Here is a 21,529-nt window from a genome sequence, read left to right on the forward strand (position 1 = left end):
AAAGAGAACTGCAGGAAACTGGCAGCAAGGAGAGATGTGGAATGACCCGCTGCATGCTCTGGTTTGGCATTGTAAAGATCTGTGAGTGTCCCAAGGGTCAAGTGAACAAATAGAAAATAGTTCTGCTTGATCAGACAAAAGGCCATGGGATAGTCATGGGAAGGGGCAGACTCTCACATTGACAAGTATGCAGTGCAGATGCCTTTGCTCAGGATCCTCTGAAAGAGCTCCTGCAAGCAGGAGTGGTGTACATCTGGTTTGCTGTCCTGGGACCGAAATACCAAAGTACTTCCTATTGTTAGTAAGATGGTGACTGAAACTCCCTGAGGAACCTGGCAGCAACACTGCCAGCATTCCTGGGCTCCCCCTGATCCAGCAACTGGAGGGCTCAACAAGGGGTGTACAAGACCCTCTTCTAGCTCTGAGACCACATCCCTTCTGAATAATTGGCCCCCTGCCTGTTAAATATTTTTGAGTATCATCTCTGCCCTTGGCACCCCCCTTACAAGGTCACTCAACCTTTTGTGGTTAGTAGGAACAAACAAGAAAAAGGAAAAGACGTAAATTATTTTTACCTCTACGATTCCTTCCTCTGTCTTCTAAGCCAGACATTCTTCCTTGTAAAGTAAAGGCCAAGTATCAGCTTAAGAACCAACTACTTACCCTTTCCACCTCCATTTCTGGGGGCTACCATGCAAGGAGTCAATGAACAGGTCTCCCCCACTAAAGATAAGGGTTGTTGTTTATAAGAACTGTCTTCTTGGCAAGAAATACTGTGGGCATACACACTGCTGTGCCAGCACCCACTGGAGCAGGCAAAAAGAGAACTATGAATGCAGTCCCCACAAAGAGCATTGGGTCAGCCTGCACACAAATGGGGACCTCTCCCCATTTCCTGGGATCCCAGCACCAGGAGATACCCTGGGGAAGGCTCTGCTTCAAAAATTTGATTGGTATTTTAAACTGGGTGGATTTTAAGTAGCTGAAAGTGACCTGCAAATTTTGGGATCTGTTCCAGGTATTTTTAAGGAATCTGCTTCAGCTAGGAAGGGAGATTTGGCATGGTGCTGCTGAAGTCAGGGGATTGAGGAAAACATAATCCTTTGTTTGAACTTCCAGGCAATTCACTGTTCAGTTAATCAGTTTCTTAATTGGCACAGGTAATAAAATGTATTGTGTTCCCTTTCATTTTGAAATTAATTAGTTTTGATTATGTAGAGATCATCAAAGCAGCAAAGCATACTCAGAGATGATTGTGTACAGTAGTTGCTATCATTGGAAGACACTTTGAAGAGGGTCAGAGACATCTTAACCTTTATATTTTAGCAAATGTAGAATTTTGGCAACTTCTACACTTAGAGATCTCTAGAAACAAAATTGTCTAATGTAATAAGGGGAGCAGTTTATTCTTTTATTATAACTAATGGTAATTATTTATTGTGGCTATTCTCTGCCAATAAAAGGCTGCTGAAGCTGCTTGCATATGGCAGTGCAGATATTTTTATTGAAATGAGATAACCTAGGAGCCTTCCTCTAAGATCAGTGGTATGGGAACACTTTCACCTCCATGCACAGTTTTGGTGTTTTGGAGTGCCTCCAGGGACTGGAGCATAAGCAAAATGTTACTATTTGTCTTCTCATTTTTCTGAAATAATCTCATGTGTGATCTTTAAATAGATTATACATCTTAATAGAATTTATCTGTATGTAATTTTTATTATCTTAAGGGATGACGTAGTGTTAGGTATTTTTTTTTGAATATGTTACATGGTCTCATTTATTCTGACAACTATCCTCAGAGATAGGTACTGTTGTCATTTCTTTAGAATACATTAGGAGACCAAAGGGCAGAGAGGTGTTGTGACTTGGACAAGAAGCATTAAGAATCTCAGTGGAAAGGTGGGCAGTCTGTCTCCGTAGCCCAGACTCTTAAACACTGGGCTGTTGTGTCGTCTTCTTAAGATGATATAAAAGGGCCATGCTAGTTGCCTGTTCTAGGAGTTTGCGTATTATAGAAAGCTCTATGGAAGACAGCTTACTCCTACACATATGTGTATAGCTGAATAAGATGACAGATTGTTCAAGACTGCTGTCAAAGAAATGGAACTGATATTTCCTTTTTAAAAAAATGTCTGTACTTTTGAAATTGCCAAGATACTTGTTACAACTTTAAGTGCCTGTGTCAGAATATATTTTGTTAGATACTGTGAGGGTTATAGAAAATGATAGCATATGGCTCCTGTCCTCTAAGAGCTTATTCTCTAGTTGCAAAGTGATGAGATATGAAAAGTTAAGAGATAAGAAATAATTAGTACAATGATTTCACAGGCAACCATGTACTGAAATGATGAAGCTCTTCTTCAGTGATGAGTGATAGACAAAGTGAAGATATGAAACCAGGGAGGGGAGAAATTAATGTTAGCTGGAGTGTTCTAGGGACTCAATGCAGGGAACAGAGCATGAAGGTCATTCTTGATGAAGTTATTTAGGACAGTGGTTGAAACTTGAATTTTTCGGATCACATCCAACTTGCAGAGATTCTTTGTATGACCCACAGTTTATTATGCTATACACATTTGAATTAGTGGATCCTATTTTAAGTTTATATTTTAATTAATATAGATTTGTGACCTCTTAGGAAAATTTAGAAGCTCTGGAGAAACTGGACCAGCCTCCTTACCTGAGAATGACTGGTCAGAACTGTTCAGTGGCTGCCCCTGTGTGTGTTCGCTGTACGGATATCACTGTCCTTTCCTTTTCCTACTCAGCCCTAACTCTGATGCCAGCAATCAGGGAAACATCCACTTACACTTGCCCACTTCCCTCTTAAACAGTCCACTCATATACCCACTGTGACCTGTGTATAATTAAATGGAGACATAGAGGAGACAGAACAAAGGGATAAATAAAGGCTGTCAACCATGAGATTGGTAGAGAACAAGTAAATCAGATTGGCAGGCACTCTACATGCGGTGTTTGGAGATTTATGGAGTGTAGTACAAGTCAGAAAGGGAAGAAGGGTAGGTTAGTATGAAACAAAAAAAAAAGAAACTTGTACTTGAAAATAAGGCGGAGTGACTGAAGATTTGGGCAGGAATGTGCAGTGATGAAAACAGCGCTTGGAGGGACTCATTTGGCAGCTCTGTGTAGAATGGAGTGGAAAGCCTCTGTGGACATCCAGGGGTAAGAAGACACGAACCAGATTCAGGGAGTTGACAGTGGGTACGGGAGGCAGAAACAGACACCAGAGGGACTGCAGGGGATTCAGGTGGATTTGATGATGAAGTTGAGATGAGAGGCAAAACAAAGGAGGAGTGAGAGACAACTGCAACCCTGAGATCATGGCTTCCAAAAATTTGGCTTTGACTGTGGACCCCAAATTGGATGTTTGTGAACCAAGGGGAAGCCCTACTAGTAGTAAAAAAGGGGAAAGATGCTAAGGGGAAGAGGAATAACTGAGGAGATCCACTCCTAAGAGTCCGGAAGGAAGGAGAGTGGCAAAAGGTAAACAGCATTTGGGAGCAGAGATCCATGTTCCTTTAGCATGTTCCTTCTAGACAGGTGTAAATAGTCACCACTGGACTGCTGAATATTGTCTGTGGTCCCCATTGTCTGTGTCTATGAAATTATAAAACCAGTTTTGTGTCAAGGTGAAGTTGAAGAAAGGATGCTAGGTTCTTCTGGATATACTCCTCATATATTAAAAAAGCAAGATTGTAGATCAGAGGTAGACTCAAGGTAGAAAAGTTGTCATTAGTCCTATTTGTTGAAAAAAGGATGAAGACACCTTCTGAGAATTCAGCTTCCTAGTTTTTCTTACATTTTACCTGGTAAAAGCTACTTAAAGTTAAAAGCATTTAGGTAGGTAAAGATGAATTTATTCTAGTATCTATAAAAATTAAATCTTACAGAAAATTATGGCTCACTAAAAACAGCTGAATTGTGATAAAATTATGGAAAGTATTTATTATTCCATTTGGAAAAAGTAACTGATCCTTTTCCTCCAACCACATTAGCATTCACCACCACTGCATTACAGGTGGCATTTGACTTGAGGGGACTCCCTTTTAGTTTTTTGTTGTGTACTAATGTATTATGGAGATGCACTAATCCTGCCTTCCTGTTGTTAACCCCAAAAGCCCAGAACCAACAAGTGTGGCTCTCATCTCAACTCCTACACTATCACCATATATGTGAATTCTATATATTTGAGGTTGTCTTTTATTTGAACGTGGTATGTTTCTTTCCTCATCTTTTTATCAGACTTGCAAGTCACTTTGAGAAAATTTTTACTCTAAAACCTTTCATTTCCTTTTCAATTGCTCCAACTTACTTTTTAAGAAACTGAAGTTAGGAAAGTACCTGATAACTTCCTTTGATGCCTTTGGGGAAGACTTTAGTAGATGGCCTTCAGAGCAAACACCACTTCTATCCCCTTTGTCCCGACCTCTCCCCCAGAGTCTTCAGAAATAGTACAACTTTGGAACCAATAGTTAAGAGAAACATTTAAACCACCCAATTAATTGTCTCATTGAATCAAATAGAAAACTGTTTATTACACTCACGTTTTAGGTGAGAGGTGCTTAAACCACTGTCTTGTGACCAGTTATATTATATAATAAAGAAAATTGAATTTTCTTAGCAGCAGTGCTATTCTTTATTCTCTGAAACCATCAGCCAGTTTATTTTTTATGGCAAAAACATTCTGGTTTTATTTAATTATGGGAGACATGAACATCCTGGAAGATGCTGCTAAGTGTCATCTGTGGGTTATGTCTACACTCCGTTGGCAGATAATAAGCCAGTATGAAATGATTGTAAATATACCTTGGCTGCAGAAAATTTGTTTTGTATTAAAGAACATAGATTTTGAAATCGAAACTTCCTGATCAGTGTCAGTGGGTCTGTTTTCACACTGCCTTGTTTTTAATCTAGCTAGGTCCTTGATAACAAGACAAAGCATAATTAAGAGTGAAATGATGTGGTACATTTTGGAACTACTTACCCGTTTCTTTGTACTAGTTAAAGTACATCTTCTGTTATTTCTTACCTAGTACACCATTACTTTAAGAAACGAATCCCTATCTTAATATTTGTAGAAAGGAATACATTTTAAAGAGATAAAGAGGTAAAGTGTGATGCTGCACAGATTTATTATATCTTTAGAGTGAGTCCCCCATATTAATTGTGAACCTCAGGTTTGGTCTTACCTGAAAATGGCAATTTCCTGAACCCAAGAACATAAAAAATAATTCCTCCACTGCACATTGTATCTCACCTTGTCAGTATTCCTATTGCATTATTTCTTTGTAATCATTTTGAAGAGAATAATTATTTAAATATCAGTCAGTCATGTGCATTCTTAGAATCTTGGTTTCAACAATTGGTTTTTATTTTTCTTTTGGGGTTAGGTTGCTTTTTTCCTAACAGATCACTTTGAGACTATTATGACTACACAAAGAGTAATTACCTCAGTATGGTTTCAGTCGTCAAAGGTAAAATTAAAATATTGATGATTAATTTTCACTGATGCTCTTGAGAATTGTAACTAAGGACAGTGTGATTGCTGGTGTCGGCCAAGCAATAGCATGGTCATAATTAGCATTGTTTTTTATAGACTTGAAAAGGAACTCTTTCTTGGTATGAATCAGAATGCATTTTAGAACTCATCAGTTACCTCAGAACTAATGAACCAGTCAATTTAACACAATTAATCTGTTGAATGCCTTCTCTTTGAAAGGCACTAGAATATTCTTAAAGAGAACACAAAGGTGAACAGGATACATTTTTATGCCCCCCTGAGTTGCAGTTATAAAAAACAGAGTAGTACCTGAGGGACTAGACAGTAGATATCAAATACTGTGTCCAGCATTTGATTTAAAACATTAACATTTTAACTTCTTTGAATATAGACATGGGAATTCCATGCAGAAAGTGCCCTACAGATGATTTTACATCCTCACTTTTAAAGAAGGTTATTGTTCAATTTAAAGTAATAATAGAAAAATGAATTGTCATTGTCTAAGGCATGTTCTGTTTCAAGGCCTGATTAACAGCAAACCCTCCATTAAGGACAACCTGACTAATTAATAACAGGCATTAATTCTGTACTTCCCACAGTGCAGTTTTACTCACTTCACATGAGTTTTGTTCCGCTGTGTCTGTCCTATGCTTATCTGTGGGCATGTCCATGCATGAATAGGGAATGAATTTTGTATGTACTTTTGTAAATCCTACTAAGTGTTAAACTTTGCACCCCACAGCAGATGTAAGTAGAAATGCTGGTACCCAGTAGAATTGAACTTAATTATATGTTTAGTAAGAGTTGTTTCTTGAACGATAACTGATGAAGATCTTCCTGACTTTAACTTTATTGTATATGCTTTCCCCCAACTATAGGATTATTCAACCTTAGAATGAAAAATTAGAGGGAAGCAATTAGTCTACCAGAACCATGACCTGTGCTATTAATGATAGCAGTGCAAATATTACTGCTAGTAATAATAGCTAGTTTTTATTCTATTTGGTATAAGACTCCAGAGGAGTCATTGTTCATTATTCTTGTTCTGCACTAGGCACTATTTTAAGTACTACATATGTGTGAGTCATTGAATCTCATAGTATTTCTAGGACAAAAGCTATTAGCATCCACAATGGGTAGAATGAGAAACTGAGGCACAGAAAGGTTTAGAGAAAATGAACTAGTCAGTGCCCGTGCCAGTTTGAATTCCTAGACAATCTGGCTCCAAAATCCCTGCCTTTTGAAACTATCTTTCAATATAGAATTTGCTCCCCTCTAAGAATGATTGTCTTCTGAGACCTGTAGCTGTTCCCAGGCCCTGTTTATTTTCCTGTGGAAATAGAGACTATTAATACCTAGAAACTTTGGAAAATTATTTCTGATACACTGTTTGAACTCACAGAAAAGAAATCGAAAACGGAATTATTGAAATCTCCTCAAAAAAAGGTCCTAGTCAAGTGGACTATTCCAGTGACTGTTTGCCCTGCATGCTGGCTTATGTCCCAGGTGACTGTAGACTGCCTTTCCTGGGTTCTTGTGTCCGCCAGTTGAATCTGGGTTCAGCCAGTGGGAGTCACTGGCCAGAGACAAGAGAATGGAAAGAAGAGCAAGGCCAGGAGTTCAGGGGAGGATTGAGAAGGGTCTGCTGAAGCAAAGACAGTCTCTTCCGTGTTTCTGTTTCTAGCTCCTTCCATATAGGCTTAACCATGGCTCCATCTTCCCCTGGGACCATCTCCCACCCAGCTCTACTCTGTCTTCCTGCTCCTGCTGCTGCTTCTCCCTGGGTTGGCTCACCCCCTCATGTTTGACTGTCTCTGTTCTTCATGATCTGTGTAACCAACCTATTACCTGAATTAAATTCCTTCAGTAGATAAGACTTTAAGCTGTTCCTTGTTGCCTAGTCAGACCCTGACGAGCATAGGCCATTCTCATTTTCTTTTTGATATGGTTTATAAAACAGACTAAGAGAATGCTGCTTGCATACTGCATCAAAATTTCAGTAAGACCTTTGACAGATAATCTTATGATGCCCTTGTGAACAAAATGAGGGCGGGGCAGTTTAGGCTGGATTATAAAATGTCTTACATTGTTGAGATTTTTAAAGGTTCAAGTCAAGCTGACGAAAGGGTTATAGAATTTTGCCAGAATATTTTGCCCTTGACCATGTCTTACTCAACATTATTATCAAAGATTTGGACAAAGACGTAAAAGGCAGCTTTATCAAATGTGTCTATAACACAAAGCTAGGAAGTACTTTAGTTCCAATTTGGGAAGGATAAACTTTATAAGGAAAAATGGAAAACTCTTGCATCTAGGAAAGAAATTATAAAAATTTAGAAGGAAAGAGACCAAACTTACCAGCATATTATATGGGTAAAGAAATTTTATCCAAGATTTTAATTGACCACAATGTCATAATAAATTAGAAACATGAATGGTATTTTGTCCTACCTTAGAAAAAAGGGATTGCTTCTTTGGGTGCACTAAAAGATAAATCATCCCCCCCACCATCAACTCACACCTAGTTCCACAGAGTACTATTGGAACACAGGGCTAGGGACTTAATCTAAGAAAGATAGTGCTAAATTGAAGCATCCACATTGCCCAGTAAAGCTGTATGTCAATTACAAGCTGTGATTGCTCACATCTGTTCTACTTTTACCTCCTATCACTGCAGTGAAGGATGCACTGTACCTCCATTTCTCAGCCTTTATTTCCTCATATGGGTTCAAGTCTAAATACATAGCACACTGAGTGACACTGGACAAGCAAGTTACGGTGCTTGCTGGGGAACCCAACTTATTTAAGTAAAATCCATTCTCACTTCAGGACACTACACTGCATCTAGATTAGAGGGACTCAACTTTTGAAAGGTTGGAAGCCTTTACATGTGATGAGCAGTGATGGCAACTGGGACATTATGCCTTTTATAGGAATATAAAGTCTGTCTTCCAGGACCTGAATGTCTGTCACATGAGAGAAAGAATGGATTTATTTACGTGCCTTAGAGCAGCTAAGACTGGTTGGATGACAGATTTTTGCTCAGTATTTTAAAAATTCAAACAGAGCTGCCTTCTAATAGAGTAATATGCTTACTGTCTTTCTGCAAAAAATTGGATAACTTACTCTCAGGAATATATTAGTAAACGAAATATCTACATTGGCAAGAAGGTTAAATTAGATAACCTATAAAATGACACTCAAATCTGAGAGCCTGATTTGTGTTTATTTTGGGTTTTGGTTGGTGAGATTTGTGATTTGTGGTTTTTGATTTGGAGTTATTTGTTTTACTTTATAGTTTCACTTCCAGCAATGTAATTGTTTTTTTAATATAATTTAGGATTAACACATTCTATTTGTGAAAAAAACTTTTAAGAGCCTGAAACAAGGAAGTAAAGCATGACTAGTGCTGGTGTAATTACCTTCACAAGAAATATTATGCTATTTCCCAGAGTATGTCCCCAGAGTAAATGTCTGATTTGTTCCATTTCATTCCTAGCTGTAGAATCCTATCAGGGGTGATGAGGAAAATCATTTTGAAATATATTGAAGCAGAGAATAGAGTTTGCAGAGTATTATTAGGTTTGCTAAGATGAACCTGTGGAAATGCATGCTGTTGGCATACCCCAAGAGAAACCAGCACCTATAAGGGGAAAGGTCCCTAAAATGACTTATTAAAGGCCACTGGAGTGATAGTTGTTGAAAAAAAAAAAAATTTACCTTGAGAATGCTTCTCGAGCCTTCTTTCTTGAGTAGTATTGTGTTCCCCAAGTGGCATCATTATTCACAAAAGGCTAGCATAACGAAGAAAGGAAAACAAAAATTATTTCAAAATTGACACAAAAGCTGTAGATTTTCCCATGATAGTGAAACATGCAAGGAAGACTAAATGTTTCAGTTTCAGAATTAACATTTTGCTTTGATCTTAGTTTTGGTTTAATAAAGAGATGCCCTCTGTTCTCATAATTACTTGCTGAAGTTAACTCACAAGATTTCCTGAGGGAAAAAAAAAACACCTCTTCTGTAAATCTATACTATTTCAGATCTTCTCTGTGAATGTGAAGGGCTGGGTGCACTTGTCATATTCATGTTTTAAATAAAACTTGTACCGTCTGCTTACTAACCCCACCCCTTCTCCAGTTTCTTCTCAGACTTACTAATCATAACATAATTCTCACAGAAAGACTTGAGATTCATTGCAAGTACCAAATGAAAAAATGAAGTGAAAGCAAGTATCTTACATTTAATTCAACGTGTTATCCATAAAAAAATGAATTTCACAGATATTAGTGGTCTCTCGCAACTTGCAATTTGGTAAAAAGATGATTTTTTTAAAAAGATAAATTCATTTCCTACTCATGTGCTTTATTTTGGGCCTTGATATGTGGGACTCAGCAAACCTCAATGCTCCTTTTCCACTAAATTGCTAAAGCAGATACAGTGAGTAGTGGCTTGGAATTCCTGTGTTGCCCTTGACCTACTTGGCAGCCTCAGCCTCCAGATCGATTCCTCAAAGGCAGAGGGGCCATTTTGATCTTTGTATCTTTAGTGTCCTCCCTGGAGGCTGGTATTTGGAATTGTGTGTAGGGAGTGTTTATGGATGAAAAACCCAGGTTTTTGTCCCAGAAAATGAATTTTACAATAAGCTGTAATTGCCCCTCCTAGAAAACAGTTTTAGACTGATGTTTTAAAGTACCTGGTAGCTGGAGAGGAAGATGGTAAATTTCTCCTTTAATGTCCTATATGTGAAATTTTGGAGTTTAAAAATGTAACCAAATTGCTGCCAGATGTGTTTTGGTATTCAGAATTTTTCACATTTTAGGAAAACGATACAGAGTATGTATTTTACACTGTGCAATTATTCCCTGCAGTTCGTATTCAAATACATGAAGATTATGATACCAAAAGTGTATGAATAGTCACATTAAGTAAGATAAATTAAGACATTAAGCAGTTTCACATTAGTTCTGGTCAGAATTTGCAGTTAAGTTCAGATCAGATTGCATTTGCCACCAAATGAATTAGAAAGGGAAAGAAAAAAAAAACCACTGCCATTAGTTTTCTGAGAGTATGTGAATTTCAAGTTATTTGTCAGCATCTGTGGACTGGTAACATTTTATTAACCAAAACCTTCTGTAGTGATTTAATAAATCGTTTTATCATTTCTAATTTCAAGGGGTAGGTGGAAATTGTTACTGTTTCCTCACTCCTCCAATGTAAGGAGCAGGAATAGACACAGAGCAGGTTTTCTGATCCCATGCAGACCGGGTGAAGGAGGAGTCAGAGTCCTCAGTGGTTTTGCAGGTTTTTATTGGGATTACCAGGTACATGGCAGGCAGGAGTACTGGGGGGCTGCGGGGCTGGGAGGCTGGCAGGCCTACCAGCTCCCAGCAGGTCTTCACTCTATGGGCTCTCCGGCCTTCTCTCTGCTTCTGCTTTGGCTTCTCTTGGCGTCCCCGTGAGGCCGCCCTTAAAAGCACAGCCTTAGCCCAGGTGAATCCCATCTACCTAGGCCCACACCCTATTCCAGGTGCCCGCCATCAGGCATGCATTCAAGACCGCAGGGATCCATCGTCTATCCTGATGGTGGGAGGGCAGAAAAGCCTGACATTTTTCCTTACCCTACACCCAAGAAAAAAGAAAAGGCAAACATCTAAGTAGAGTTTTGCGGTGATTTACCAAGTACTGCCATTAAGTCATCATCTCACTTAGATCTCACAGAATCGTCAACTCATCATTTTTGTTTTACAAAGTTGACAAAAGAATGAGGAGTGAAATGACTCCAGGTGCAAGTAGCAAAGTAAATCTCAAAATCAGGTCTTTCAACTCTGGATCCTACCCTCTTCCCAGCAAATCTTGTTTTCAAATCACCATTAAATGGAAACAAGCACCAGGAAAAGCTTCTGATAAGGCTAGAAAATGAGAATTCTGGTATACACTTGTCCAGAGTTTAATGACTTTATCATCATATGCAAATTCTTTTACTAATTTGAATAATTTATTTCGGCAACAGTGAAGTGATTATTGTAAAGTTCGAAATTTGTTTCAATTACTTCTTAAAAGGGGATATAATTTAAAAGTTTAAGCTAATTTCAGATTTAGAATAATGAAGACATTTTTTGTTCTCTCTCTTTTTAAAACTTTTTAGATGTGCCTGGCATCGGAAGGCGTGAAAATGGAAGAATCAAAGCTAATAAAGACGAAAGAATCAGATGGTGGAAGAATTAAAGAATTGGAGAAAGGAAAGGAAGAAAGAGAAATAAAAATGGAGAAAACAGAGGGAGCTAGGTTACATAGAGAAGTAGAATTTGAAAAATCAACTAAGGAAAATGTAAGAGATTCTAAGGAATTAAGAAATTTTGAGGAGCTGCAAATGGATGATATAATGGCTATAAAAATGGAAGATCCCAAAGAAATTAAAAAGGAAGAATTAGAGGAAGATCAAAAATGTAGTCATTTTCCTGATTTTTCTTACTCTGCCAGTAGCAAAATAATAATAAGTGATGTTCCCAATAGGAAGGATCACATGTGCCATCCTCATGGAATTATGATCATCGAGGATCCCACAGCATTAAACAAACCAGAAAAGCTAAAAAAGAAAAAGAAGAAAAGCAAAATGGATCGACACGGAAATGATAAATCCACACCCAAGAAGACTTGCAAAAAGAGGCAGTCTTCTGAGTCTGACATCGAGAGTGTCATATACACCATTGAAGCCGTTGCAAAGGGAGACTGGGGCATTGAGAAACTCGGAGAGACCCCTCGCAAGAAGGTCCGCACGTCCTCAAGTGGCAAGGGAAGCATTTTGGATGCCAAGCCACCAAAGAAAAAAGTGAAGTCAAGAGAGAAGAAAATGTCAAAGGAGAAATCTTCAGACACCACCAAAGAGTCAAGACCTCCAGATTTCATTAATATTCCTGCCAGCAAGAACATTTCTGGTGAGGTGCCAGAGGGTATAAAAGCAGAACCATTGACCCCCACGGAGGAGGCATTACCACCCAGCCTGTCAGGACAGGCCAAGCCTGAGGACAGTGATTGTCACAGAAAAATAGAGACTTGTGGTTCCCGGAAATCCGAGAGGTCTTGCAAAGGTGCTCTTTATAAAACCCTGGTGTCTGAGGGCATGCTTACCTCTCTGCGAGCTAATGTTGACAGAGGTAAGTGACACCTACAAATCTAAAAAAAAATATGGAAATCTAGCAGAGTTCCTCCTTTAGGCTTATCTAAAAAGAAATGCTGTGAAGAACAATATGGTTCTTTGTGGTTCATTCACCATATGCATTTCTCATTTTGCATACTTGTTTTCTAGCACCTTTGAGGAGAGTTTATATTCGCTTTGTAGGTAGTTCTTTGCACATTGTATCCAAAGTAATTTAAGCCTTGATTGAAAAATTTATTTATCTTACTGGTATGGCTGGGTTTTTTGTCAGAAAGATCTGCATTGCAGGTTTGGAACTCTTATTGTGATTCTTTAAACTGATAGAGTTCCTGAATCAAGCCAGTATGTTTGGCAGAATCTTAACCTGCAGGCTTCAGAAGGAAATGACTTAGCCCTTTCCTCTAGGTAATCAAAAGTATAATTACAGTAAAGGGCCTTTAAAATGTAAATAGTACCCAGAAACCAAATAACGAGTATACCTTAAAGTGTTTTGTATAAATTCACCTATCTTAATATATATAGTCTGAGCAGATGATTTCCTCTGGCCAAGCTAAATTCCTACTAGAGGTGCAGGAATAATAGGTCTGGCAAGGCTCTGAATGAAGATCCTTGGACTACTGAGTTCACCAAGGATGTCATTTACATATGTCCTGGGAAAACTGCAATTAATAGTACCTATCAACAGAGGTTTCCTGCAACTTAGGCTCTTTTTCTAATGGAAAAGCTAATGTTCTTAATCTGTCTGGAATCGTTCAGTACCTGTTAAGGACAAAACAACTGATCTAAGAGACTGTAAATCACTTTTTTGCATGTTTTGTTATTAAGGGTGGTCTGAGGACTGAAATACTAATAGTTATGAATAGCATTATGCAAATTATACCTCAGGGTCAAGTTGAAACAACAAGGTGATTTCTCTCCTATCCCAATATAAATGAGCACATCCTTTCTTGAATTTCCTTAGGGAAACGAAGCTCAGGAAAAGGAAATTCCTCTGATCATGAAGGGTGTTGGAATGAAGAAAGCTGGACGTATAACCAGAGTGGGACCACTGGAAGCAAGAAATTCAAGAAGACAAAGTCAAAGGAAGACTCTCTCCTTGGGTAAGTGCCTGTGAGCACAGCCAGCACTGTGCAGACCCCATATATAGTAGGATTGTCAAGGTAAACCTAGATCACTAACTGCTTATTCTTTTAGTATTTGTTAAGTACTTACTACAGTCTTAGCACATGAGGGAATACAATTCAAATATATCAGGATTCCTGCTGTTAATATGGTTGATGAGTGACAGAGTCATACACACTTTAGACATAGTACAAAGTATGTAGATTTTAGACTGAGCCATAAGTTTGAATTGAGGTCTACCATATGTTAGTTCTGTGATACTGTGAATCCTTTCATATTACCAGGACACATTTTCGCACCTAAAGTTTGGTCATTTATATACTGTATATACTTCACTTATTATTTCTAAATGTGTATGCATGTTTATAAAATAATATGATGGCTGAACACGTAGGTAAAGCAAATTGCTTCTATTGCTAACCTTGTTTTCTTTAAACTATGTTCTGTTGCTCTAAGATGAAAATAGTAGATTGAATATTTTCTCGCTAGATTATTCTCTCTCAGAACATTTTCTTTTTCCTAGAGAGAATATTCAGTAATTAAATGTGTATTGAAATGTATCAAGCTATAGTACATATCAGGATAAAACCATTAGGAATTATTTCATTTTTTTATGTTGTGACAAAAACTCAATATCAATTTCAATTAAAGTACTTTGTTAAGAGAACTAGTACTTTATATTGGTGAGGAAAAATATCTGCATATTCACTTGTACTATTGGAAAATCCTTTGAGATTTCTTATTAACCCAATTTGAAAAGAATACATTGAATAGAAATAACTAACATTTTTAATATTCTCCATATTTTCTCTAAAGTATGTTTAAAGGTATGCAAATTTTATGCATTGGGAGTATTATATTTGGTTTATTCATAAATGTTTGCATTTCTCTTGGTGGTATAATATATTTTTGCCTTAAAAGTTATAGTGTTTTGAAGTCTGATTAATTCTAAGACTGGGTCATCACAAAATGGGAGAATGGGAATTATATTTCTTATGATGATGATTCTTCCAAGATTATTTTGATTGAGATGATGGTATTGATAATTTATTTCCTTCCTAATTTTTTATAAAGCCCAGAGTAGTTCAGATTAGTTTTGCTTACATTATGCACCATCAATGACATGAAAATCCTTAACATTTGTGACTGTCAAGTGATACTTTCAAATAGTGCCTTTTAAGTCTACACATCAAGAAAGGAGGATGTGTCCTTGCAGACATTTTGAAGTACTCAGGAACAGAGAAGGCGCTAAGGTTTCCCAACAGAAAGTTTTCTTTGTTTTCACCAGTCTTTTTTGAGGGATAAGAAAAGTGAAACAATCTTTTGAAAATTTGACCCTAAAGAGATTTGTGTATGGGTTGTTTTTGTTTTATCATTTCTAAGGAAACACATGCATATATGTGGTTTTTCTACAGACTTAAAACAATAAACCTCTGATCTTCCCCCCTTTCACTCATTAATTATTGGCCTGTCAGAGTCAGACCATCTCGGTTTGCCTCCATTAGAACATGGTGACATAGTACGTGAGCAGCGACATTTGCCAGTTCCTGTCAGTTCTCTCTGAGATTACTAAATATGTATTTTAAATCTTTTAATCACAGAAAGTGCGGTACCTGTTTAGCTAACTGTAACCAAGAAAAATTCAGTGTTGACAGTTGTAATTTTATAGACTTGGCCAAGAATAGAAAGGTGACAATTCCAGTTGAAGAAAGGAAAAAAAAATCTTAAGGCACCTTATGAGTTCTATCTTGTATTTGCACATTTTTGTTTGGGTTATTCAGACTGAAAATTCACAAGTTATAGATGGCTTTCTAATAGTATCTGATTCCATTCATGAAAGAAAAAAGACAATTAAGGGAGGAGCATCACTTCTACCCATGACCCTCTGCTGCTTTGGTAGACTATACTAGTAGCCTTTCCCTTTTGACCATTCTGCTGGTCATCTGGCTGTCTTGTCTATGCTGCCCAACTTTTGTGCATTCCTGCAAAACTAAGAACAGTTTTAGGTGGATCCATCTTAAGTTTTCCTCCCTTAGGTAGCAGTCTCATACGTTAGCTTCTTGTAAGTCATGGGCTCAAATCTGCTCTCTTTGCATTATGCCTTCCATTTACCAAGGACAGCAGTTGTCCTACAGCTTCTCCCATCTGTTTGGGTGGCATCTTAGTTAATAAGTCTCACTAAATGAAAGCCAGCAGCCAGCCCCAGGCCCAGCAGGCATGCTGCCATTGCTGTGTTAGGACCTTAGAGGCAGTCAAAACCAGCCCAGGGATTTCCCAGTTTTGCTGGTGGCATTTCTGAAATCATTTGTTGTTTGCATTAAAGTGGTGTCGCCTTTCTGCCAGGGTGTTCACTGAAAACTGGCTTTGTATTTCTCATTAAGTGGTTTATCCTTGTCCTGGTCATCGCTGAGAGAATTTTTTTCTTAATATTCAAGGATTTGTTTATATTTTCTTTCTGTTTTAACCAAGTACTAGTCAATAGGTTAAAAAAAAAAGCCTAATCTTACAGAATTTCTAATACCATGTTAAGCTTTCAAAATACATATATATCAATAAGAAACCGTTTGGAAAGAATATGCCTTGTACTGAACTTTATGAAAAATTCTTATGCACATGGAGAAAATGGCAAATTCACCACTTCAAAAATAATTTTACATGTTTCTATTTTTCTAAGGTAATAATGTGACCTGTCATGTGAGTTTATTAAGAAAATTGTGTTGTTAAATCTTCTCAAACATTTCTAAATAGATGTGTTCTACCCTTTCACAGAATTTATCAACAGTTCCCTAATTCTCAGAGACTTGTTTTGAAATGGAATATCCTAATATATCTTGTATCATTTTCTGTTCAAATATTTACATCATGTACTGATCAGCTACCTTCCTTTCCCTTTCTTTAGCTCAGCAAAGCTGGATGAAGAATTTGAAAAGAAATTCAACAGCCTCCCTCAATATAGTCCTATTACATTTGACCGGAAATGTGTCCCTGTCCCAAGGAAAAAGAAGAAGACAGGAAACATGTCCTCAGAACCGACTAAAACCAGCAAAGGTTAGATGTGTGCTGTATCTTCCTTTATTGTGTTCAGAATTTCAGCTAAACCCCTCTCAGCTGGACAGCTCCGTCTCAGTATGTAGATGGTTAGAACTGAGACCCTAGTGAGTTGGAATTTCAGGCTACTTTATCTCGGGTCCTGTCTCACTTCTCTCTCCCTTCCTGATTCGTTCCTTTTAATTCTCTACAGATTCTGTCCTTTGGCATTTCAATCTCTATGTTTGCACTTAAAGGTATATAGCTTTTTTGAAAGTGTTAACACATGGTCTTCTGCTCTCCAGAATTCTTACTTAGGATGTTGAGCTTTTGCTGAGCACAAACTGCTGGGTTTAATTGTTCTGTTCCCTGTGTCTGCAACGGATTAGACTTCTGTTCACCTAATAGGCAGTATAAATGAAATGAGATGGAACTCCTTATAGTACTTCAGCAAAATATATTTTTAATTGGCTTTGTTAAATTTATAAAAATGGTACATTTACAATATTCATTTTTAAGAATATCAGGTTTTTGCTTGTGTATATGAAGGAAACTTTAAAAATGAAACATGACTTGTGTAGATCTCAGCACTAATGAGGGCCAACACAGTAGTTCCAAGATGGGGGTGGGAGGGTGTTAAAGAGTGTGGGAGTATTTTGAGTGGTCTCAGCACCTGGGATCACTGTTGGTTTTGTGAGGCAAGGGCTGATTTTCTAAACTTCGTAACCTGCCTACCTTCCTAACCTGCCTCAAGCACAATGAAGGATTGTCCTGCTCAAAATAACAGTATTCCTCCCTTTGAGAAACTTGCCTTCTGGTTTTACTTTAAAGATTGGTGGGAAAAACATACCTCTAGCTTACCAGATAGCCTGAAAGACTTCATCTGGTTAGCTCTCCTATAAGAGCAATGAATGGAGAGATGAACTGGTTTGGCCAAGCTTTTCATACTTTCAGGATTAAATTTTCATCAAGATTCGATGGGGGAGTTCTTATTATTAATTACCCTGTTACAGTAATTGCCTATTGCCTGCTTTATGTCAAATCAGATTAACTCCCTTTTGTGTATTTTAGATAGATATTTATCTTTATATAAATCTTGGCTAAATTCTAACAATCATGGATAATGATTTCAGATAAATATTAATGAAGAAATACTATTTCTTGAATTTTGAAAGATTAAAGTATATACCTATGGAAAATTATGGTTTCTCCTCTGAAGAAACCTAAACCTTTGTCCCTCCAGACCTAAACATCCTTTGTGCACTAGAATTGACAGGACTGAGGAGGATTGCTTTGAGATCTATATCTCAAGATGATTCTGAAAGGCTGAAGAAAATTCCCCCTTTGTGATTAAACTCAGAGAAGAACTTAAAGTGATTTTAGAATTAGTCCAATTTTCTGTGTGGTTAATAAAAACAAGTCTAGTTAATAAAGAACTAAAAAGAAATGTTACATTACCAAGTTTTCTCACCTGGGAAAATAATACAGAGTTGTATGGAGAATCTTCCAAAATAGGTAGGAAAAAAATGAAGTAGCCTTATTGGCCGGTAGGTAGCTGAGCACCATAATGGATTATCAAATGTAATGACAATCTCTGTGCCCTAAAGTTATTTAGGAATAGGCAAAGTAGTTCATGAGCCCCGAGATATTAGTTATCTTGAGTTCCTGTAATTCTGGGATTTAAAGGTGCTGATAAATACCTGACCAATCATTAAAATGGAACTTGATGGAGGTGCAGGATGTAGTCTCTTCCTTCACTTCCTGTAATTCTTGACATTTACTTGAGAGCTCTGAAGTTGATCTATCAAGGAATGTAACAACAGACTTGGTTTTTATACGGCTATAAAACCCTAAAGTTAGGATCTATTTTCTTAAAATCATCTTTTGGGTGTTAGTTTTCTGTTATTTTTCCCTTCCCATCCAAGATTAATAGTATTTCTTTTGAAGAGAAATAGCTTTTGGAGCTTTGGATTCTTTTTCATACGGTATTATCTTAACTATTCCTTATACCTCTGAAGGCACAGTCACTGGTTCTTTTTCTTTTTCTTTTAAAAAATATTTTATTTATTTTTGTGTAGAAGAACTAGGGTACAGGCCAGAGTTGGAGGGGGTGGTGGTAAGAGGACTCACCAAAGAAAGAGTGGGGAGCAGAACAGGCAGATTTACTGAAACACACTGCTAAGGGGATCAGTGGACAAGACAGGAGAGGTCTGCTGCACCATGTGGGTTAGCTCCCTGGCTGGGGATTGAACTCAGGCCATACAGGTGATAGTGCTGAGAATTAACCCCTAGGCCACCAGAGAGGCCCTGGTTCTTCTATAGTATATCAATAAAAATGTAGGTGGGAAGTCTTCTAAGACTTGCATTTTTGTTCTGCTTTCTGACTCATGGAGCAAAGTGCAATTAAATAAAGCAGAAATTAAATAATATATTCTCTATTTAGCAAACTAAAGAAATAGTATTTGTCGCTGATTGTAATTTGGCATCAGCACCAATGTACTATCCTACAAGTTATTAATGAAATTATCATACCAGCTGTGCTGTAATTGCCTGGTCTTTAGAGGATAGAGGAGATTGTTTTCTTAGACTCTAGACCTTTTGCACCTTTGCATAATGAATTGTTCGAAGCAAACACTGTGTATGAGATCATTAGTTCATTAGTAAAAGAGCATTTGTCCATGGGAAAGCTCATTTTCCTCTAATAATTTTGTCATTTATCTATATTTTATTTTCTCCTATAGTTATTCAGAATTACCCTATATTTTTTCCCAGACTTGAACTATTTTTTTTTTTAGCTACTCCATATCATATAAAATGTATATAGAAATTTTTCTAAAATAGGATTTCTAGAAGAAATGACTATGAATGCACTTACACATTTAGGAATCTCAAAAATCATAGTACTTGCTTGGGTTTATGCTTCTTTTTTCACAGTGGTCCCTCATTTATGTCTGGAGTTTGAGGTAGTCTCTTTCCCTTTTCCATTGTTCCCTCCAGTATCTCTTCCCTGTCCTTTATGTCTGTGTAATGGGTCTACAGTGATACTCTATAATGAAAATGCCACCTCCTTCCAATTGTGCTCAGGCAGAGCCTGATGACTTTAGAATTTACCTTTACTTCTATAACAAATTATGAAATTGTAATCTAACAAACAATGCAGTTCAGTTTAAGCAGCCCATTCCGACAGTGTTTTTTAGTGTTCATCTCTCAAAATTGCTTTTGTTTATTGAAATGAAAGCTTTAAAACTTAATCCAGATTTAATGTAACTTCTAGATTTGTTTTGACATGATTTTAACTACACTGTGTATGAAGCACTTTTTATGGAAGTATCAGGAATCACAGTGCTCTGCAAAATAGTAATTTTCAAACAAAGTAGGGTCACAGAGAAAAAATAAATTGGATTCAATTTAGAGTCTTTAAATTATGTCCTCGCTTGACCCTTGACTTCACTTCTCCTCTCTTTTTTCCATTTTCTCACATTGTTCCCTAGCCTATAATTGAACATTCTCTTGGTCTCTCCCATTTTGTTCCAGTCCACACTTACATTTTAAGATTGGAATTTCAGATGGTTACAGATTTGAGTTTAAAAAAGGAAAATCACAGTGGTATGCAAAAAAGCAGGTTCACAAAATGTAAGGTTGGGGACAGAATGCCTTGTTTGGGATCCAGTGAACCTGATGATAGCTAGGAACAGAGAACTGTGCCATGATGACAGCCAGGCCAACCTTCCAGCCAGGCAGCTACAGCTTCTCGGTTGGACAGAACTCTGTAGTTTGCCCTGTAATTGTTTGAGAGTCTTCATTGCCACCAAACCTTTTCAGGACTTGGTGAGACAGCACATTTTCAGATGTCAAAGGTATACCTGATAGAATCCCCGGTTCCTTAATAAGCCATGCCTGTACAGCCCAATGAGGTGGCTCCTTCCCCTCAAAGAGCCTTAAATTGATTGTGGTTGATTACTTGAACTTAATCAAGTAGCAGATCCATGCTGAGCAGCTGCGAGCACTTTGCTGTAAATTATTGCGAGTGAATTTATTGTTTTACTGGTTATTCATGACTTATGTGTCCATTACAAAAAAGACAGCCTAGTCTGAGAATAAAATCCCGGAGCTCCCTGGTGGCCAAGGGGTTAAGTCTCAGTGCTATCAACACTGTACCTTAAGTTTGATCCCTGGCCAGGGAGCTAATCCACATAGTGCAGCAGACCTCTCCTGTCTCGCCTGTGGTATATCTCAGTAGATCCGCCTGTTTTGCTCCCCACGTTATCACTAGTGAATCCTCTCTCCACATCTCTGGCCTATACCCAAGTTCCTATATGCAAAATTTTTAAAAAAAAGTGTGAAAAAAAGAAAATCCCTGCTCTTTATAAAACTTAAAAACCTGAAAGTGTAGCACCTGGGCATAATTTGAATCAAGCATTTGTTTCCTACAATAGCTCTAAAAACACCATGGTTCACTTAATTCTTCTTACCTGCCTACCTTGAAAAAATTATCAGACCAGGCTCTTTTCTCACTATGGTTTCTAACCCCTCAAATGTCCATTTCTCAGCAAACTGTGAATAACATTAATGTTCTGGATATTAATGTCTTGATGACAACACTTTTATCCTCTCAGATTGTGGCTTGTCTCTTTTCTATGCAGTTATGAAATTGGGGTGCAGAGAAGATTGATAATTCTGAAAATACAGGCCTACCTGCC

The 21,529-nt window shown here is 37.6% G+C and overlaps 1 protein-coding gene across 3 annotated transcripts in view; it reads left to right on the forward strand.

Moving 5' to 3' along the window:
* Positions 1-21,529, forward strand: part of BBX (BBX high mobility group box domain containing) — a gene marked incomplete at its 3' end in the record, with an annotated part of 85,503 nt that overhangs the window by 41,788 nt on the left and 22,186 nt on the right. For all 3 annotated transcript variants that reach the window (XM_084231188.1, XM_084231189.1, XM_084231190.1), the window contains exons 8-10: positions 11,670-12,678; positions 13,642-13,780; positions 16,702-16,850. In XM_084231188.1, coding sequence (XP_084087314.1) covers positions 11,670-12,678; positions 13,642-13,780; positions 16,702-16,850 — 1,297 coding nt within the window. The remainder of the gene's footprint in view (positions 1-11,669; positions 12,679-13,641; positions 13,781-16,701; positions 16,851-21,529) is intronic.

Source organism: Talpa europaea (assembly GCF_964194135.1).
Source record: "Talpa europaea genome assembly, chromosome: 4".
Classification (NCBI taxonomy): Eukaryota; Metazoa; Chordata; class Mammalia; order Eulipotyphla; family Talpidae; genus Talpa; species Talpa europaea.